The following is a 22,374-nucleotide window of genomic DNA, read 5'->3' on the forward strand; positions in this document are numbered from 1 at the left end:
AACCTGAATGTATTCATTCGTGTCCACTGTCTCCAGATGACTCATCAAGATCTTGCGCGCTATACTGATTTCTGCTGCACTGTCCAACATTGTCAATGCCCACTCCCCGTTTTTCAACTGTGTCCTCAGTATTCTCGGCATGGTTGATTACTCTAATACTGGCTACCTTCTTTTTAGGAAATTGAGATTTCTTATTTTGAGCAGGTTCCTTGTCTTTGGACTTGGTGTGCTCTCCTGGGTCTGACCGTCCTCTTCTTTCCGAATTCTGTGGAAGAGATCGAGAGGGACGTGTATCAATACTTTGATATCTATCAGGTCTTTTTATATTATCCCTATTTCTAAGGTTATATCTTATCTCAGAGGGCTCCCGTTGGGGAGACTGGCGTTCTCGAGTCGGAGTTCTTTCCCTCCGTCGAGGAGACCTTCCTCTGGACTGGAAAACTTTTTCCTTGGGACTGGATTGTTTATTTCCATCCCAGCTCTTTTTAGGAGTATTTGAATTATTTTTAATAAATAATTTTTCTGGATTTTCGAGCAGTTGGGGCTTAACTGGTTTCCCACCCAAGCTGTCTCTACCTAATTCTTCATAGCATTTTTCTATGATTTTTGCAAGCTCAACAGGATCTTTTATATCTGTTTCCCTCAACTTCTGGCGAATCGCCACAGATGCTGCTTCTCCCTTTACATTGGCTAATAATATAGCCGTGACCTGCTTGAAGTCTTTCAGTAATTTCATACCTAGATTTAAAGCGGGTTCTGGACCGAATTCATTTTGAATCTGTTTTAGCACGTCTGGTATTACCGCCATAGACGGAACACCGTGTGTTTTTGTGTAAATGGAAGCAAAGACTGTACCAAGTGTCACAGTCCTCCACGTGTGGTCCGATTCCCATAGGAAGGCAGATGGTCAAGATTCTGTGTTTCTCAATAGGGGAAGTATCAGGAAATACTGCCTCTATTTGAGTAATTTTCTGGGCTAACCAGAAAGGAATTTGTTCCCGTTTTACGGGTGTTTTACCAAGACATGACTGTATGTTCTGTGGTGTAATTTTATTTGTGTTCCCCTGATGAGGGGTCAGCTGTGGTGTATGAACAGCTGGCTGGACTGTTGCAGTTCGTATTACATATTGGACTAATTGCCTATGTATTTTTATTAATGTGTTTAGCTGTGCTAACAGCTCTTCTCTAGACATTTTTATAATGTCAGGATGTGGTGTGTAGCTGGCTAGAACCGGCCACGTGGCTCCTGGTCTACCTAGTGGACCGAGCCTAGTTATGTGATCATTGTGTTTTAGGGCGCCATTAAACCAGAGCAGGTGCTCTTGAAATTTAAGTGGAATTTCAACCTCCTCGAAAGGGGCGTACTCATCCGGAGGTTCCTCTATTTTGTAATAGTGAAACTCTTGTGTTATAGCGTTTACCGCTGGAAAGTTTATCCATGAATAGAATACCTCTGTCTGCCGATACTCGTGAGCCTCTATCACGAAAATTACTGTACCACCTTGAGGTGGCAGTCCGTTTTCTATAAGTTTTAAAGTTATAGATCTTCTTAACTGGACCGGGATGATTATAGCATCCGGGTCTGTGTATTCGGGACCTTGCTGAGTCGCATCTACTGCGGCCCCAGTGGTGCCGTTGTTTTCTACTGACATTGTATAAATGCAGTTTTTGCAGAGTAGGTCTCCAAGGAGACAAAGATTAGATGCACAATATTTTGGAACACTGTATCCTTCAACGTTGAATAAACCAGAGCTTTACATAGGAATCTCTTCCTACTAAGGTCGGGCGGATTTTAACCTTTCACCCACTCCAGACGTCTATTGGAGTATTTACGGGAGAAAGGGGTGTGAAATATGCACGACTGAGTTACTCTACAAGTCTTACGTTAGTTTATCGCCTTACCAAACGTTAGGGCGCCATGTAGTGTAGTTCCTAGTTTCCCACTAGGCCCTGCGCATTGGAATAACATAAACAGTAGTATCGACGTGGAACTGCTTATATTCCAGGCCTCCACTGACTATGCTAAACTTAATTGGGTTGTGTTACCAACTAGCTCAGAGGTCACTGGAAACTTTCTTCTCTGCATAGGAAGTGATCAGCTTCCTTGGCACAGACAAGAAGGGATTCAGCTTTCCAACAACCGTGCAACATGACAACTTTGCTCCTCAGATCAAGAGTCGATCTCTAGGGTCGTGTGAAACAATAGACATAGATTTCACTCAGTCAGTCTGGTGCAGTTTACTTTCACAGTATGTAGAGAATAGAGAGACGAGCGTGTATCAATAAAGGTTAACATTTATTGAACAGTCTTTCTTCTCATACAAGAGAAATGTATTGCCACAATTGCAATAACTGTTATTATGAAAAGTACGTACAGTAAGATAAGAATAGCGAAATAGAACTGTAAAAGCATTGATATGGTTTCTTAGCCATACAATGGTTTAAAAGTAATAAAACATTTATACAGTCATATATACATTAGGCTAACATACTCAACTGGTGCTTCTAACTAAGCCTACCCCAGTGTGCCTGGCCTAGGCCTAACACGTGAGAAGGGGAGTAAGTAAGTAGCTTAAGTTAAGTTGGTTTTGCCAAGGTTTGTTTCAAGAATTCTCGTCTAAGGGTTTAGTCGGCACCATACCTCTGAATAGAATGATGGAGGATTGGTATCTCCTTCAGGGGTCTCTTTCGATATCCCAGTCACCTGCGAGGGTAAACTGGAAGCGCCGGGACTGGATTTCTCTGCACGAGAAAGGCAGCGGCTTCTCTCAGCGCGTCTGGAGGAAGGAGGGGTGACAGCGTCCGCGGGCAGCTGGGCTGGATGTCTTCGCAGAGGACGGCTGCACGGCTCCTCAAGCGTACTGCACCATAGGTCGCGCTGTAGCGGCGATAATGGTAATCAGTAGCTTCACCACCACAGGATAGCAGGCTGCAGCGACAGACAATGCTCAACAGCAGTTTGCTTCGCTCTCACAGCTCACAGCTTCGCCGTTTGCTTAAGGCAACGTTGGTAATATTTATACCTGACAGGTGCCGGGTTTGACGCAAGTTTGCTGGACATAAGACGTCAATTAAAGATGTCACTAGGAAGTGGCAGCTATCAGTTGCTCATTAGAGTTCTATTACTAATCAAAACATAGCAAGCGGGGATTTCCAGGTTTGCTAAGTTTTTATCTTGTTGAAGAACTCGGAGTGTTATCTAGGAATATCAGATAGTGACTGCTGCTCTGTCATTGCACTAATTGGTCGCAAAGGAAGTAGCAGAGAGTCATGCTGGAATGTGGCTCTGTGGCTCTGCTCGTGTGAGGCCAGAGATGACTTTACAGAAAATCATACTTGAACGGTTATGCCAATATAGGGAATAAAGGGCTTTATAGCCGAATAGGGGCATAAGGTCACAGTATCGATCAGGAACCTAGATAAGCACATGACAATTCTAATGTTACTGTTATTTTCAGTCACAACAGGTTGACCGCTAATGGTGTACCCAGTGGCCATATTTGAGCACAATTACAACAGCATCCTTTGGACCTGCCTCATTCATTTATAGTGCATGGCATACAAGCAGAAACGTATTTCTCCATACTAGCCAACAAGGATGTGCAAAGATCTGGATCCTATTGGAACCAAGACTACGACTATCTGGTGCGGAGTAATTCAGTAATTCAGTAATAAATGTACAGCCAGGGCTGGACTGGGGAACAAAATACAGTCCTGGCAAAAATGTAAAAAGGAGCCAGCTCCCTTCATCTCCTCGTGCAACCTCTTTCATTCGATCCATCCATTTTCTCCCTCTCTCCCTCTCTGCTTTCTTTCCTCTTCCTCTCTGATCAATTTCCCCCTCCCTCAAATCTCTTTCTTTCTCTCTTGAGGCTTTCCTGCGCATGCTCTAACTGATCTCGGGGAGCTTGGAAATGTGACAGAGGCACCAGGAGTAGCCCTGGAGTGGACTTTCAAAACCGGCATCGTAGGGTTCCATCTCACCAGGGAAATTCCAAGCGTATTAAATGGCCTGTCCAGCCCTACCATATCAGAATGCATGTATGTAAGCATGTGGGGGTGTTTGTAGACTGCACATTTAGCTGGGGATAATCAGACGCTAAATATAATGTAACAATCGCACGGAACGTTTTAGGATGTTTACACTGAGACAGGGCAAAGGTGGGCAGTTTGTAGGTGGGAATATAAAAAGCAAAGGGTTTGACTCGTGTGAGTTGGTAAATACTGTTTCGGTTTTGTTAACTATATGTTCCTTGAAGGACAGGTCTGCATTGAGGTTGAATCAAAATGGTTTTGCATTTGCTGTCAGCTGGGGCTGAAGCCTTTGAGGTTCCAACATATTCTGCCCTGATCTTGAGGGAGAAATATTGTCTATGCTGGTTACAATCCCATCTATACACCATTTTCACTTCATCATTTTCCAAAAACATGATGAGTTCCCCACTATATTCGACCACCAGAAGAATAAGGACAGCCCAGTCCCAAAAGATGTGTGTGTATACAAGTGCAAGCCAATTTGTAAAACCCCTTCAACCCACCACCATTGTCCGACAAAAAGTTGCTGGGCTGAGTCAAGCTTGTGTATTCAGGGAAAAAAGGTAGGAAAAGTGCCATCACAAAGCTTGTCACATGCTCAGAAGCCCTGCAGGAAACTGGTATGGCACCCAATGACTAGATGCTTGCTTGAGAAGACCAACAGCAGACCGAATCAAGTTGTTGGCCTCTACCAGTAGACACAACTCAGGAGATGAGTTTTCCCATAGGTGTGACAATTCAAATGAGATCCTCTCTCAAAAAATCCCCACCTTTCTAATCTTTCACAAACATTTGAAACAAGTTTTCCACTTTTACTGTAAACAGCTTTCTTTAACAGCTTCATTTTATGTGGGTGTAACAGACACGGCGTCTTCACATGGAAAAATGTTTACTGTCATTGATTCAAATATTAAAGAGAGAGAGTGGACTAGAAAGCTAGTCCGTATCCCCAGGGTTATTGTATGTAATCCAAAGAGGACTAGCCTATTTAGTGCGTGATACAGGACTCAGGACTGTATGGGAAAGGAAGACAGGGAAACTATTTGGTTTCCTTATGAAGCCCTCACCCACCAACCTAGTTAGTGGCATGCTTCATCATCGGGCCCACCCAGTGACACAGAATGTGTCCCGGGTGTGGTTCAATGCCTGTATTACAGCTGAGCCGGTATTTTACGGAGTGTGCAGTGATAGTGGAGTGAAAGTGAGATTTAAAATCTATCCAGTGGTCTCAATACCCAAGGGGGTTTCCTTTAATATCTGAGCCTCTGGTAGCGATAAATGCAAGGCGGTGGATGTAGGTGGAGTAATAATTAGGAACTCCTGCATCCGGTGAGTAGTCTACATGTTTCAGCCTGGCCTTTCATTAATAACTGGCTTTCCTTAGGACCTAAATTATGAGAGTGTGGGATCTACACTAAAAGTGAGTGCGTGATCTTTAATGTGTTGCACGCACGAAGGTGCCATACGTGTGGGAGGGGGATTCCCTCTCCAAGCATTAGTTTGCGATTTGCAGCGAATGCCCCTACAGATTCTGGCAGAGGTTCGGATTGACTCCGTTGGTCAGGACCCTCATGAAACCTGTTGTTCTGTGGCCGAGATCCGACCCCCCCAGCCATCCTAATGTGGCAGGGGGTCTTTCTGGTGTGGATGGTGGGAGGTTCGCCCCCGCCGGGCAGGCGGTTGCTAAAGCCAGCCATCCTAATAGGCCCCTAAATATTTTTATGATAATTGTCGGGATTACCAAATATGAAGACAGCACAGTCTTCATTCCATCTCATTCCTCTTTGTTCCACCATCATACACACCTGGCCCTTTTATTTTACTCTTGCAGGTTCTGTTTTTCATCCTTGCTTGCTCCCCCTGAGACTGTTTTTGTTTCTCTCTTCCACTCCCTTTCCTGTTTTTGTATTTTTCTCTTTCTTGGTCTTGGTCAAAGGCTGATGAGGAAAAGGAAGTACCAGTCCCAAAAAAGTAGTGCCTGTGGGCCCTGCTTTTAGCCATAGGCTCAAATTAAGCACTGGATGCTGCACTCAAAGACCTTTATAATGTATAGTAACGAATATGCTACTTACCAGTATGCATCTGTTCTTGGCATGTAGGGCTGCTGACATTCATATCTGTGCATAGATCGCCGCCTAGTGTTGGGTCCGGATGATCGCACATTGTTGTCCTGGAAGAGTCTTCGAAGTATCACGAGATAGGTGGCTCCTCCCCTGGACTACAGTGCGCATGGGCATCGACTCCATCCTCAGATTGTTTTTAGCCATTGTGGCAAAGATGGAGTGAAACTTTGTGAATGATGACCATGCTAGAAGTATTTCTGAGTGCTGCAGCCGCTACAGGCGCCGGGGAGGAGGGCGGGCGATATGAACGTCAGCAGCCCTACATGCCAAGAACAGATGCATACTGGTAAGTAGCATATTCGGTTCGAGGCATGTGGGCTGCTGAATTCATATCTGTGCATAGAATACATTGCAGTCCCTCCATTAACGGCGGCCGCCTGTGCCAGCTGCAGCAGTTTGGAAAAGTGTTTTTAGAACAGCCTGCCCTACAGCTGCCTGCTGTTTGGAGTGCACATCTACACAGTAGTGTTTTGTAAATGTGTGTGTGGTAGACCATGTGGCTGCTCTACATATGTCTTCTGAAGGAATATTTCCAAGGAAAGCCATGGAGGCCCCTAACTTCCGGGTGGAGTGGGCCCGCGGGGGAATAGTTAGAGTGTGCTTGGCTTTCTGATAGCAGATCTGAATACACTTAACGATCCACCTGGCTATACCAGCCCTGGAAATGGGGTTGCCTTTGTGTTGTGGCGAGAAGGCAACAAATAGTTGTTTCGTCTTCCAAAAATCTTTGGTCCTATCAATGTAGTACATCAAGGCTCTCTTGACGTCAAGCGTGTGGAGCATTCTCTCCACAACTGACTCAGGATTTTGGAAGAACAAAGGCAGTTCTATAGTCTGGTTGATATGGAACTGTGAAACCACATTAGGAAGGAACTTAGGGTTGGTGCGAAGCACCAACCTTGTTGGAATGAATCTGAATGAATGGCTCTTGGATAGTTAGTGCCAGGTTCCATTCAGGAGCTGGTGGGGTCCGTGGAGGAATGACTCGTTTGAGTCCTTCCAGAAAAGCTTTGATGGCAGGCACTCTGAAAAGGGAGAGATGCTGCCTGTTTTGGAGATAAGCCGCCATTGCGGATAAATGTATACGAATGGAGGCATAGGCCAGATTACATTTGTATAGATGTAAAAGATAACAAATGATGTCTTGAATAGATGCGTCTAGCGGGTTGATGTTGTGGTCTGCACAATAAATGACAAACCGCTTCCATTTCGCCGCATAGCATGCTCTGGTGGGGGGCTTCCTCGCTTCCCTGAGGATGTCCATACAGTCAGGAGGCAAATTGAGGTAGCCAAACTCTAAGACCTCAGGAGCCAGATCGCCAGGTTGAGCTGTTGCGGATCTGGATGCTGAATGTCGCCATGGCTCTGCGTCAAAAGCCTGGGTGTGAGGCGCAGCCTTTGATGCGGTACCACGGATAGTTCTAGAAACGTGGTGTACCATGGTTGGCGTGCCCACGTCGAAGCAACCAGGATGAGAGTCATTGAGTGTTGCTTCAGCTTGCGTGCCACCAGCGGTATTAGAGGTGCTGAGGGAAAAGCGTACGCAAATTTGCCTGACCAGTTCATCCATATCGCATTGCCTTGCGACTGTGGGTGTGGAAACCTGGCGGCAAAGCTTCGGCATTCGGCGTTCTCCTTTGTGGCGAACAGGTCTATCTCTGTATGACCCCACCTTTGGAAGTACGGGTGGAGAACTGATGGATGTATCTCCCACTCGTGCATTTGGTGGCTGTACCTGCTGAGCAGGTCCGCCATCTGATTGTCCATGCCCGGGAGGTGTTCCGCCATGAGGAAGATGTTCCTTTGAATGGCCCACTTCCACATGCTCTGAGCCAGATGAGACAACTGTGGAGAGTGTGTACCTCCCTGCTTCTGAATGTAGTACATGGCCGTCATGTTGTCCGTCCGAATCAACACAACCTTGTTGCACAGATGTACTTTGAATGCTTTCATCGCCATGAAGATTTCCATCAGTTCTAAAATGTTGATGTGCATCTTTTTCTGCTGCGTTGTCCATAGTCCCTGCACAGTGTAGTGGAGTACATGAGCTCCCCAACCCTGGAGAGATGCGTCCGTCATCAGAATGATCTGTGGCACAGGCTCCTGGAACGGTCGTCCTTTGCAAAGGTTTTGTGGATTCCACCAATGCAGAGAGTTGTATGCACGACCGGTTACCAAAACTAGGTCTTTCAACTGTCCGTGAGCCTGATTCCACTGACGTGCTAAGCACTCCTGAAGCGGACGCATATGTAGTCTCGCATGCGGGACTATGAAGATGCAGGAGGCCATCATACCTATCAACTACTTGAACACTCGTGCTTGAAGCGAGTGTTGAGGTCTGAATTTCTGTATCAGCGATTGAATGCTGCTGATCCTCACTGAATTTGGCTGTGCTTTGGCTGCCAGAGTGTTTATCGTCGCACCCAGATACTGCCGTATGTGGGCGGGTTGCAGGTGGGACTTTGGGTAATTCAGTGAGAATCCCAGATCGTGAAGAAGGTGAATGGTGTGGGCGGCACACTGCTTGGCTGACTTTGCCTGGATAAGCCAGTCGTCCAGATAAGGGTAGACGTGAATGTTCTGTCTCCGTAGGTGTGCTGCCACTGTCGCCAGGCACTTTGTAAACACCCTGGGTGCTGTGGTGACTCCGAAAGGTAGGACCTTGAACTGGTAATGTTGATTTTGGATGGTGAACCTGAGGTATTTTCTCTGAGACGGGTGCAGCGGAATATGAAAATACGCATCCTTCAGATCTAATGTTGCGAGAAAATCTCCCTGACTGAGCAACGGTCGGACTTGCTGCAGTGTTAGCATGTGAAAGTGCTCCGACAGAATGTACTGTTCGAGGGGTCTGAGGTCCAGTATGGGTCTGAGGGACCCGTCCTTTTTTGGTATCAAGAAGTACAGTGAGTAAACTCCTGTGCCTCTTTCTACCACAGGCACGAGCTCGATTGCTCCTTTTTGCAGCATGACGAGCACCTTCTGCTGCAATAAGTGCAAATGCTCTGTGGACATAGGACGGTGTCTTGGGGGTATGTTGGGTGGAGTGGATGTTAACTTCAGACAATAACCGTACTGGATAAGCTGTGTGACCCACCTGTCTGTGGTGATGGACTTCCAGACTGGCAGGAACTGTTGAAGTCTCCCCCCAACAGGTGTTGTATGGTCGGGGGCAGTGGCAAGGCGTCACTGTTTGTTAGTGGCGGTGGACCTGGAGTTGTTTTAAGGGCCAGTCTTGCACATTCCAAGATGAACTCTCTTGGTGTTCTAGAAGTCCATTCTTCTTTATCCAGAGCCCTTTTGAGCACCTGGATAAAGAAGAATGGACTTCTAGAACACCAAGAGCCCTTAAAAGGAATTACTTCCAGTATGAGGACAAGATCTTTCTCCAGACTGGGGGTACATCTATTGGCAGTACTTTTGCTCCCAGTGTAGCAGGCCTGTATGTACACGATTTTGAGGAGAAATACATCCTCAGCCAGCAAAATCCCTACAGCTCTAATATTTTACTTTGGAGAAGGTATATAGACGACGTGCTGACCATTTGGAAAGGCAGTGAAGATACCTTAGTATCCTTCTTCAACTGGATCAACACACTGGATGATCATTTGAAATTTACTTATGTGAAGGACCTGAATTCCTTGGTCTTCCTGGATCTCACCATAACAAAAACCAACGGAAAGCTGTCAACGGTCACCCACTACAAACCTACCGCAAAAAACAACCTTCTCCGGTTTGAAAGCTTCCATCCGAGACCGTTGCGGGAGAATTTACCGTATGGACAATATCTACGGCTGCGCAGAAACTGCAGCGAGCTTGATGATTACAAGCAACAGGCTCAAGATCTTACAACCAGACTAAAAAATCGGGGATACCCCGATAAGATCTTAAACAAAAGTCAGAAACGAGCCCGAAATCAACATCGAGCTGTTCTTCTGGAGGATCCAACAAGGACGACGGATGAAACCCCCCTAACATGTGTCACCACATACAACACCATCTCCAATGAGGTAACAAAGATAATAGGCAAACATTGGAGCATCCTCAATACCGGCAACCTGAGATGGGAAAAGCCCCTTTTCTCATACAGAAGGGCACGGAGCATCAGAGATGCAGTGGTGAACACTAGACCCAGAATAAACGTGGTTGAAAATGAGACAGTTCTCAATACATGGGGGTTACCAAAAGTGACAGGCCACTACAAATGCGGCAATTGCAGCGTATGCCCTTTCACTTGCAACACCAAGACCCTTCAACTGGATCCCGCCAACACAACCTGGACCGTCAGAGGGCATACTAACTGCAACAGCGAAAACGTTGTGTACTTGCTAACATGTCCCTGCGGCTTACATTACGTGGGGATGACCAGCAGAAAAATAAAAACACGTATTGGTGAGCACAGGAGCACTATCAGGTGCAAAAAGGCCAATACCAAGCTTACCGAGCATTATCTGTCGGTAGGGCACAACCCTGATGAAATACAATGGACCATAATTGAGCAAATTAAACCAGGAGCTAACACGAACCAACGCCTTTTTGAAAAGGAACAAAGGTGGGTTTATAGACTTGCAACACATAAGACTGGCCTCAACGACAATATTCCATGGAACACAGTAATGGGTTAATTTTCTCTACCATACCCTGTTCTGTGACAGATGGACTCATAGTGGCCATGCCTTCCAAAAACTCCTGACATTAAACATGTCCAGAATTGACATTTAGGCTGACCCCATGAGATGGGTATATTTTTATAATAATTTTTTTGCTTACATTATACTGTCCTGTGACATGAAATGAATAGAGGTCACCTTTTCCCTGTTAAAATACTTGACACTTGTTGAAACAACCAAAACACTGTTTAAGTCCATGACCATCATTTGGCTTGCCCATTTTGCATAATTTCCCTTTCGGTTCATAAGTTTTTCCTTAATGTTTTTAATGAAGGAATGAACAGACCCGGTTCCTCCCAGAACCCCGTCTTTTCTTGTGGGACGCGTTTCCTTCGCTAGTCCCGTCCGCTTAGCAGTTGCTGTGACAACCGCTATAACACAACTCACATGACCAGAACGTCAGACAGAGCGTCAGTGGGTACCGCCCCTGAGCTCCGTTCTGATTGGCCAACGTAGAGCCTCTGATCGAAGCCACGCCCAGTCAGGAAGTAGCGAAGAGTTTACTTCACGGCGTTGCTGATGCATCGGAACACTCCACGGGGCATACACGAGTGAGAACCAAGTAGGTTTGTACGCCAGACGAGCAGAAGCCGCAAGTAAGTGCTCTGTGAACAGATGTACGTTGCATGCCATGCGGAACAACATGCCGACCTTGCCCTATATGCATCCACAAGAGGCGACATTTTAACTGTATGTGCGCCTTTCATTTTTCGTAATCTGCAGGTGACGGATACTTGCCGTCTTGGATAACTCGATGCCCATGAAGCGCTAATTACCGCTTCAAGTGTAAGCAATGCTTCAATTTTAATTTTAATTTTATTTTGTCTCTAACTTTCACATAAGCGACCCGCTTATCTGCGGCACAATCCCATAGTTGCCGATCACTTGCAGTGGTGCCTGGGCGTGTTTGACGCCGCACTTGTAGTGGCAGTCGTTCTCCCACACCTCCTCCTCCCTTCCACCTGTCCCAACAATCAGCATATGAACTAGACGCTGAGTTCTTTTTGCTAGCACATCCACGCTCCAGTAATTACCGCCTGAGCATCGCTGTCTTGTACTACAGACAGACCACGGGTACGACCTGATTCATAAGGTGTTCTACTACCACCTTAGTTTTGGTGAACACACCAAGCACATTATCTGTTAAGTGTGTACCCTTGTTTTTGTCCTCCCCAGTACGTAAACCCAACCCTATACGTTTTTTTCTTCCTACAGGTTTTTCTCCTGAACCAGGAAAAGACACTCTTTTACACCAGACCACAATTTGTGGTCTGTATTTGAACGAGGGCTGGACGCGCCTTAGCGTGTGCGGACCACCCCGCTCAAAACACACGGTCCTGACGAAAACCAAAAAATCTTTTTCATATGGTTGAAACATGTAGACCTACTTTTAACTTACTCACATAGCACACTACGCTATTTTTAGATTTATCACACTTCTCTGGACACCAAAGTCTTCCTAAATAGGCACTGGTGCCACACAGTTTTTTAATAGGGTTCAAGCACTCAAGAATAAAGTCTTGGTGTGAGTAGTCTTGGCCCTTTTTAATACACGTATCACAATTACCTTTTGCACATATAAAAAAAACAAGAAACCCGCTCCACTGTAACCAGGTGTCGTAGCACACCCTATGGGCACTCGGCATTTGGGGTGGGACCCCAATGATGAAGCATGTCACCAACCAGGTTGGTGAGTGAGGGGTCTTCTTTAAGGACAACTACTGTCCTGTTAAGGGTTGGGGCAATTAGTGCTAACCTGTGCCTTAAGCTCCAAATACAGAAGAACTCCTTCTTTGTATTTCTCGTTAAAGGGGGTACTCCTCCATTGTTGTTTAGTTGATCTCAGGGGACCAGGAGTTCCCACCACACATAGCCTGTGCAATCTCCCTTACTCTCTCTTTTGATTTATACTCCCTAAATATTTCCCCAGCATGCTTCAAGACACCCTTCAACATAGGCAGAGTCTTGACAGTCCTCTCTGAGGTGGAAAAGGTGTCGAAAAGAAAGTCTACTTCAATGGGGTCAGCATGGAGCTGGACGTCATGATTCTTGGCTGCCCTTTCAATAAGGGCATTAAATGCTGCCGAATCCTCAGTAGGCGACGTTTTCACAGCATACACAGGAGTGTCTGGGGCAGTGTGTAGATCACCTGGGTCAGCAGCATCTGCCCAGGGTTTATTTGTATCATCTGGATCAGTGTCCACAGGATAGCTGTATTTGTCATTATCACCTTCCCCAGTGTCCACATCTGAATAAGTGGGCGAGACATCATGGCCACGTGGAGATACAGGTTCTACAAGAACAGGTGTTGTTGTAGAATCCTTCTTCCTTTTTAGTGGTATTTTATAGGACTCCATTGACTGTTCCGGGGCGATCTTTAGTTTATAAAGAGAAAGTCTGCCTGTTTCGGCATCGATAAACTGTTCCTGTTGCTCTTCCAACGAGGATTGTCAATGCTTTGCGGCCGGGACCACAGTTGTCGGCTTCGGCACCGTGGACACCTTCTTGGGCACGTCGACGGCCATTTTAGGGACGAAAGCCTTCGGCACCACTTTCGGTGGCAGCGTGAAGTGGATGAGCGCCGACGTCTTTTGAGGTTTATCGGCTGGCTTCGAAGGTGGAGGATCCTTAGGCCCGACAGCCGAAGCCTTGTCCTTGATGCGCTTTAGGGAGTCTGCCACCTGCTTCGAAAAGGAGGCGGACGGCTGCATCGACTCGACGGAATCCTTCGAGGCACCACCAGGCATGGACTCGGGGGTTGTACCGCTCTTGGCCTTGTCCGACCGACGCGGAGGTTCGAGAACCTTCTGAGCACCGAGTCCTTTGTCGGTGTCGACTGTCTTCGGCGCCGACTTGTTCGGGTCGACTGCCTTGACCTTTGCCTTCGGCATGCTAGACTTCGTCTCGACGCCCTTCAGCGGTCTCTTCGGGTTGAAAACGCTCTTCTGCTTCGTCGGTGCCGACAGGTCCAAGGACTTCGAGCCGACCAAAGCAATACGCACTTTCGGTTTCGATGTAGTCACAAGTGCTTTTGTTTGCGTCGATACCGGAGCTTTCACTGTCGGTTTCGATTTCGCTGTTTGGGGCTCCTTAGACATGTCCGAAGCCGAGCCCGAAGGCGGGGCCGTAGAACTTATTGGAAGATCTTGGGTAAGGCCTTGTGGCGATCCCTCGACCTGAGCCTTATGAAGCGTTTTGGCCCCAGTGTCAGTTTGTGGGCATAGCTCCTCGCTCGAGCTATCTTCCATGGCCCCAAAGGCCCCATCGTCGTCTCCTACCTCGTCGATGACGTCTTCCGCATCGAGCGTCTCAACATCAGCGTCGTAGCTGGAGTCGACCTCCGACGCGGGATCCGACAGGTTCTCTCGAACCTCCCGCTCCGCTCCTTCATCATCCCCGGCATCGAAGATGTCCATTGGCTTCGGTGCAGTCTGCTGGGCTTCCTTGCGCGCAGCGCGTCGATGCAGAAGCGTCTTCTTGGATCGAAAACGGGAACAAGCCATGCAGCTGGCTTCATCATGATCCGGCGACAGACACTTGTTGCACACCGGGTGGACGTCGATGTGGGGATATTTGAAGTTGCACATGGGACATCTCTTGAACGGGCTCTGTTCCATGATGGGTCGTCGATAAGGCCTCTGGCGTCGACCGGGCCTTCAGGGTCGAAAAGCACGCAGCTCTTCTGGATATCCGGCTCGGGAACTGAGCTGGAACAGAACTGGGCACCGATCGCAAGACAATACCGACAAAAAAACTAAAGGCCTTTTGGCCTTAAGAAACTTTTATATCGATTCCGACTTGAGTGAACCAATATGCATCCGAACCCAATGGCGAAAAAAAACAATCTTAGGATCGAGTCGATGCCCATGCGCACTGTAGTCCAGGGGAGGAGCCACCTATCTCGTGATACTTCGAAGACTCTTCCAGGACAACAATGTGTGATCATCCGGACCCAACACTAGGCGGCGATCTATGCACAGATATGAATTTAGCAAACCACATGCCTTGAACATAAGGGCTACATTTTTAGTAGAATTGCGCCCGGATTTCACTTGAACTACACTTTAGTGAATCGTCCTCTATGTATCTATCTCAGCATACTCTGTACCTCTTCGGCAGTTGCTTTGGTGATTCTCAGAACCTCTATAAGAGACTCGTCTTCAACCAATGAACCTTCTGTGCTGGTGAGACGGTAGAGAAGATTGTCTTCCAATTCTTGCATTTTCCTTTTGTTGGATGTATTTTCCTCCATCAATTTGACTCGTTCTGCTTCTAATTCCTGCAAGGAATAAAACAAGTTAGACTCGGATGAATTCTAGAATTCCTTTGCAATACATTAGAGCAACATCAAACCCACTTTCCAAAACCGTAAGAGAAAAGAGTTCAACATAAGTTGTTTAGGAAGGAAGCAATTCAAGCCTACCCTCTACCAGCTATGTCAACTGAGCAGAAAAGATAAAAAAATCACCAAGAAAATACTTTTAATGCATGTGCAAATTTATATGCTAGTCAATGGACAGTTTCTCGCACAGGCGAACACAGACAGAACATTAATCATTTATTGACATCATTTAAAGCACAGTAACAAACTGACTTTCCATAGTCACTTGGATCTGTAGGGGATCCAGTACAATTAAGACAGCTTGTGTCTGAATTCAGTACCAACAAGGTGGTGTTAGAAGCATCCTGGAAGATTAATGCACACCTTTTCAAACGTCAGAAAATTAAGAATACCCCTAATTGAAAGGAGCGACTAGTAACATGCTTTTAATGTATGCAAATAAAGATGGACGAAGTGATGCAGCCATAGAGACGACATTTCTGGTGGAAGACGGGTGCTTTTCAGCTGAGAAACAGAATTACTTTTGCACAGATCTTACAATTGTCAGGACTGTGGAGTTACGAATATCGAGTATGGAATATCGAGATACCAGGATATCGTAGACAAAATATCAAGGAATAATATATAAAGGAAGGTAAGTATATTTAGGTAAGTACAGATGTACTATGTTTAACTTATCATTGATAATGTTGTGTGTATTAGGAATAGTACATCTATACTTATCTATATATACCCATCTCCTTGATATTTTGGCTACGATATTCTGGTATCTTGATAGTCCAAACTCGATATTCCCGATTACAATGCTCACAACAGATGAATGCTGATAACGTGTCATACTTAAGGCAATCATTAACGGGTCTGAAACATAGCTTCACCAGGATAGGAATTGAAGTCAATGATGATTTGAGGCATGAGATACAATTTAAATAAATTTCAAGAGGGTGGCATTATAGAAAGAGATGAAAATGAGCAGTAGGTCTAGGAGCATGGGCCTAGCGGTCCTCTTGCAATTCTGGTGCACTGTGGAAAGGCCAGCGAGCTGGAAGCCGAGCAAACTTAGGGAAAAATACAATGGCTGCTTAAATATATGATAAAATCCTAATGTAAAGTTTCTGAAAAACTATCCCATTCAGATAGCTCAGCACATTTATGGTAAAACACTGGTCAATAAACATTTTATTTTCTGATCCAACATTTTGTTGAAACTACAGGTCTAGCACAGTGCATTAGTGAGAGGTACACACGTTTGACCTTGTGTTGCTTGCAGTTGTAAATGTATACACAAGAAATTAAAAAGATGTTTTAATTTATCCCTTTGAGTGAAAACCTTTCATAAAAATAATTACAGGACAATTGGATAAGCGCAGGCTCCACATCTGATTGTCGAGATAATGAAGTCTCTCTAGGTCCAATTTTGTCAAGGTTGAGTTGGTTATCAAGAAGTTCAGAAAAAGGTAAGTCTAGAACTAATGAAGGGATAGTCCACGGGTCATCAGAATCACTGCTTCCCCTGCTTCTATGTGCTATGCTAATAAATGATGGACGGAATGCTGAATGAATCCTACATTCCCCCCAGTCAAGAGATCTGGGTTAAATCCACCGTACCTTTGCTCACCATGCCACCCCAATTTAGACCCAGCCACATGCTAATCAGTCTTGACCCTGTGCCTCAGGGGAACAGTCCAGACCAAACTGCCAAGCCAGGTTCTCCCTGGACCTGAAACAAGCATTCTGGGACCGGTTTCTAGGTATTACCCTTCATCAGCCAGGCTGGCTTGAATCCAGTGGCACAGTGAGCAAGGGACCCACGTCTGGGCATACCCATCCCACTTAGGGTGAAAAGTGCTACGCAAACAAATGATGGACGGAATGCTGAATAAATCATACATTCAGCCCCAGTCAAGAGATCTCAGTTAAATCCATTGTTCTTTTGCTCACCATGCCACCCAGTCCCAGGATGCCTATTTCCAGTCCAGGGAGGACCTGCCTTGGCAGTTCAGTCTGGACGGTTCACATGACGCAGAGGTTTAAGACTAATTTGCATATGACTGGGTCTAACTTTTCACCCTAAGTGGGATGGGTATGCCCAGACGTGTGTCCCTTTCTCACTGTGCCACTGGATTCGAGCTAGCCTGGCTGATGAAGGGTAATACCCAGAAACCAGTCCCAGGATTCTTGTTTCCGGTCCATGGAGGACCTGGCTTGGCAGTTCAGTCTGAACTGTTCCCATGAGGCACAGGGTCAAGACTGATTTGCATATGCCTGGGTCTAAACTGGGGTGGGATGGTGAGCAAAAGAACAATGGATTTAACCCAGATCTCTTGACTGGGGGTAAATGTATGATTTATTCAGCATTCCGTCCATCATTTGTTTGCGTAGTACCTTTGTGCTATGGGCATAAAAACTGGAAACTACAGCTCAAACACCAATCACATTTGTGGGAAAAGACAGCGGGAGAGCAAAGACATGATGGATTTGTGGTTAAAAAGATGATCTCAGGGAAAAGAGAAGTTGGAAATTTTAAAACGTCAGGGTACCATTCTAGAGTAGCCCTTTATTTGTCCTGACGGTACAGAGATACATTACTTCAAACTGTTCCTATTGCTTGTTTGCCTGTTTTAAACTGGATAACTAGGGCGGGTGATCTTTTGGCTGCAAGGATGGTAGAATGGAACAAACATTTGAGTTTAAGAAGCTGCATTTAGGTTTAAGATAACCATGCCTAACCAGTCCAGACCACACAGGGCAATGCAGAATCTGTCTGATAAGGACTGATCAGGTGTATGAGTAGCCCAACATATTGGAACTAGAGTACTGCTTGTGCATCAGGGTTGAAGACACTTGCCCTTTTACAAATGTACTCATTGTGATGAAAAGTTGCTGGGAGAATATTAGAGTGGACTAAAGATAATGTTATGTACTACTTTTAAGTATTTATGCAACGTTAGAGAATGCAGCAGCAGGGCTGTTTGGAAATGATAAGGCTATAAAATCATGGAAGTACAATTATTTTAAGTAACATGTGTACACACGTCTCATATTATGACATGGAAAACCTGGAGAGTAGAGCAACCTCTCATAACCCTTGAGGCTATGGGCGCCCATAGAAACCCTTAGAGAAATGTTACCACTTGCACGAAGGCTGGTAAGGAGTGGCACTGTAACAAGGTCACATTTGGAAAAGACAGGAAGTGTTTACAAAAACATGTAAAAAGCATTGATACTGTTGGTGTTATCCACCATGTGGGGTGTTGTAGAGCAAATGTAATTTTAGCAACAAAGACAAAGCTGTTCAGACCTGCGAGGCAGCAGCTTGTCATGGACAGAGGCAATCTCACACATTGGGTCAGTACGGTGTTGTGAGTCTGTGTCTCTAAAGCACATGTGGTTTAGTAGAGTTACAGTCTTAGAGATGATGGAAGTTGCATACACTTTGGGGCCAGGTGGGAGGGAGAAGAGTGTAGTTGAAGCCCAACGCACTGTATCACCTGGTTAAAGTAATCCCACTTTACCCCATTTTAGCCTGGAAATGGTATTCACTTTGAAGAAGATGAGGAGTCAAAAGGGGTCGAAATACTAATTGCAGTTGGATGGTTCATTTTGGACACTGACAACAGGATAACCCATAGGTTGATTGGGGTTACAGAGTGTAACACCAACCAAACTATGGGTTATCCTGTTGTCATTGTCACGAATGGACCATCTAACTGAAATCAGTATTTCGACCCCTTTTGCCCTCCTCATCTTCTCCAAAGCAAATGCCATGTTCGGGCCAAAGTGAGGCATGGCCCTCAAGACAACTACCCGAGAAATCCCTGAGTTGGCTGTAATACTGGTGCCAGGTGAACTCACCTGTGTCACCATTTGGCACATCTATTCTTACAATGCACAGATTGCCATCAGTCTTTTTAAAACACAAGCCAAGTTGCAACATATTTATTTATTTATATTTATTGTATATTTATTTGTATATTTGGTGTCTCCAATTATCTTTGAAGGCCTTTCCTCTTCGTAAATCATGATCATAAATGGATGTTTTTGGTTTTGTTTCAAATACTTTATTCAACCGCCAAGGATCATAAAAGCACACATACAAAAAATGATAACATATAAAGCCATCCGATACAAGTCTATAAATACCATACAAATTAAAAACCTCAAAAGCACATATTTTATACTCCTGGATCTGCTGTAATTTGTACAATACTTAATGAAAGTCCTCAAATTCACCCTATCACAAAGTGAAGGACTGGTATAATTTTATAAAAGTGGTACTTACAACACCTATGATCTGCATAAAGCTATGGGAACACCATAGCTGCGTAAAGTGACTTTGTACAACACATACACAGATAAAAGCCGGAATTTCAAACCATTAAAAGTGCAGTCGCAAAAGCTCATGTAGATACAAAATGAAAATCCATAGTAGTGCAATCACCAAGGAATATAGCAGCATGTAGTACAAAATACGAGAGGATGTTTCGCACCAGGCCTTCCCACATAGTTAACTTAGTGGTTGCAGAACACTAGCTCGGATACATTTTGAGAGCCAAATCCAAGCAGCCATAAGGAATCATGAAACTGCAAAAACCTGTGCATGCTGGACACTCATCTCCCACATATTGCACACCATCACACTTTGTCCAGAATGTTCGGGTGGGTAGGGGCAGGTACCTCAACTGTAAAAACAGTTTCCAAGCTGGAGGAGGTGTCATTTCTTCACTCTCCTTTTCATACAGAGGAAGCATTTTAAAGTAAAGAAATTCTGTGGTTAGGGCACATTTTCTCCTGCGTAAGGCCTTCGCAGAGACAAACTTCCAGTAGGCAAATATGATAGCCATTTTGAAGAGGGAGTTGGATTCCTCCAGCCTATCCAGTATCCTTTCCAACCCCAGCTTCCTCAGTGAGGTTCTAACGAACATTAGCCATGGTAGTTTGTGGGCACCAGGGGTGGCCAGAAGATCCTTAAGGCATACCCTAGAGTGGGTGAAGTCCAAAGGCTATGCCAGTAAGGCAAAGGCCTGGACTCAGCCTCCCAGGAGATCTTCCTGAATGCCAGATCGATAAACAATGAAGTCAAAGGCATACTTTTTGGAAGAGCAAAGAGGGACCGTACAAAGTTTCTGCTGATGATAAGATGGTATAAGTGACATGGCCCCAAATCTCAGAGCCATACAAAACAGCATCCAGAGCGTTTACATTGTATATCTCAAGTGCTGGGGTGACTCTCTTTGAGCAGGATTTATTAAAATCTTGTTTACTCTTGTCATATAGTGAGGAAGTGAGCAGTGAGATTGTTGGATAGGCATAGACCAATCCAGGTTTGATGAGAGACTTATGCGTATGTAATCAAAAAGGAGAACCTGTTCCATGGGGTCATTGTTAGCACACATCTTGCATCTGTAACATTAACTCTTTGCAGGATTAAATGATACAAACTTTGTCTTGATGATATTTGGCTCCAACCTGCACTCATAGCAAAAATTCATGAAGTCACTTAGAAGCTGTTGTAGGCCTCTGAGCGATTTCGAAATCAATAGTGTAATACGCAAAAAATAGAGCAGGCACTCTGTTGCCTGCCATTGTAGGAGAGTCGCAACCATCTCTGTCAAGCCTGTCCACCACATCATTTAAATACAATTAAAACAATGTGGGGGCCAGGGCACCACCATGCCTGACCAGTGCAAAATAGATATAGGGTCAATAAGTTGCCCCAGCTCCCCAAGCTAACCTTTGCATTATTGCTTTTGTGCAACTGGACACGTTATGCCATTAGATTTTGTGAAATGCCCATCTTGTCCACAGTCGGCCAAAGCTTTGCCCCAGGGGACTAGGCGAAAGGCTGCACGTAAGTCAACAAAGAGTCGATCCATGTTGACTGCTGCAGTCTTCCAATACAGACAATTGAAACTAAAAATCCGATCGATCATGCTAGTGTCTCTTCTGACACCCGCTTGGAGTTCTGATATTACATTGTTGTCCTCCATTCAGTCCTGAAGGTCCATTAGGACTTGCCTGCAGGGAGTCTTCTGTGAGGCATCAATCAAACTAATCGGGCGATAGTTGCTTTGGGATAGTATGCTTGGCCTTCTTATCAATTGAAATAATCTTCGCCTTTTTATCGATTGAAATCATCTCCGCAGTGCGCGAGGTGGCAGGAATCTTCATCCCCTCAGAACAGAATTTGAAAGATGATTCATGTATGGGCCCCAGACTTCCAGGTTTTGTTCTAAGCGCGTACTACGTCACTCACTCACCATTACAATTGACTTTTGTACAAAGGAATATAAAAGCACATTAATGTTCAAATGTAATTATCGGAAACGTATACTGTATAAGCATTGTTAAAGCGATCCATATTTGCATTATTTAAAATATATAATTGCACACATTATAAAGGATACAGCATGACAGGTTGTTTCAATTCTTGATCCTTCAATGCCTTCCGAAACTTTGTGAAAAAAATTCTGCAAAATAGTCCGTACAAAGTCAAACACAAAATGACAGATTCGGGAATATTTCCCCTGATGCTTTTTAGCAGTATTCTGGTAGATGCTTTAATGGTTACTCGCTGATCCACTGAAATCAGACTCTGCACTTTCATTGGTGCAGAAGTACTTTGATCTGCAGGGAACTGCATTTGCCTGAAGGTGCAGAAAGCACAACGGATTGGCAATTAACTAATATGAAGCAAACAACAATCTAGCAGAATATGATGATCTAAGGAGAAAGCTTAATTAGTAGTCACTTAACGGGCCATCGTCACAGCAAGACATGCCCTGTCATCAGGGAGGTAGCAGTAGAAAAGCTCTGGAATGAGAACATGTTTCTATAGGCCATCATCAGTTTACTGAGTTAACCCTTTCTTTCTTTTACATAACATCAAATCCAACAATACACATAATTTTGGGTGTGATGATGTTTACGTCTAAAAGTAATAGAGGGCCAAAATCCACTGTGCCAAAAAATTTGTGAAATAAGTTTTTGTCTTGAAAATTATTTTTTGTAGATAACAAACCTATAATGCTTTACTTTTGTAATGCTATACTTGTATTAGAAATCGTAACACCAACCAACTCAAATATAAACATTTTAAAGATAAAATATTATGTGTGGTCTAAAAAGTGGAAAAGGTAAAGAGAAATTCAAATTAGGTCACGTTTTTGGTGAGGTTTACTTTGGGCCCCAAATAAGATACTGT

The 22,374-nt window shown here is 44.9% G+C and overlaps 1 protein-coding gene across 1 annotated transcript in view; it reads right to left on the reverse strand.

The window, feature by feature from the left end:
* The window catches only part of LOC147722959 (dynein axonemal heavy chain 5-like), a 1,378,573-nt gene that overhangs the window by 391,753 nt on the left and 964,446 nt on the right, over positions 1-22,374 (reverse strand). Inside the window, exon 66 of the mRNA XM_086965349.1 lies at positions 14,937-15,107. Coding sequence (XP_086821475.1) covers positions 14,937-15,107 — 171 coding nt within the window. The remainder of the gene's footprint in view (positions 1-14,936; positions 15,108-22,374) is intronic.

The sequence above is a fragment of the Lissotriton vulgaris genome, chromosome 4_1 (assembly GCF_964263255.1).
Source record: "Lissotriton vulgaris chromosome 4_1, aLisVul1.2, whole genome shotgun sequence".
Taxonomy (NCBI): Eukaryota; Metazoa; Chordata; class Amphibia; order Caudata; family Salamandridae; genus Lissotriton; species Lissotriton vulgaris.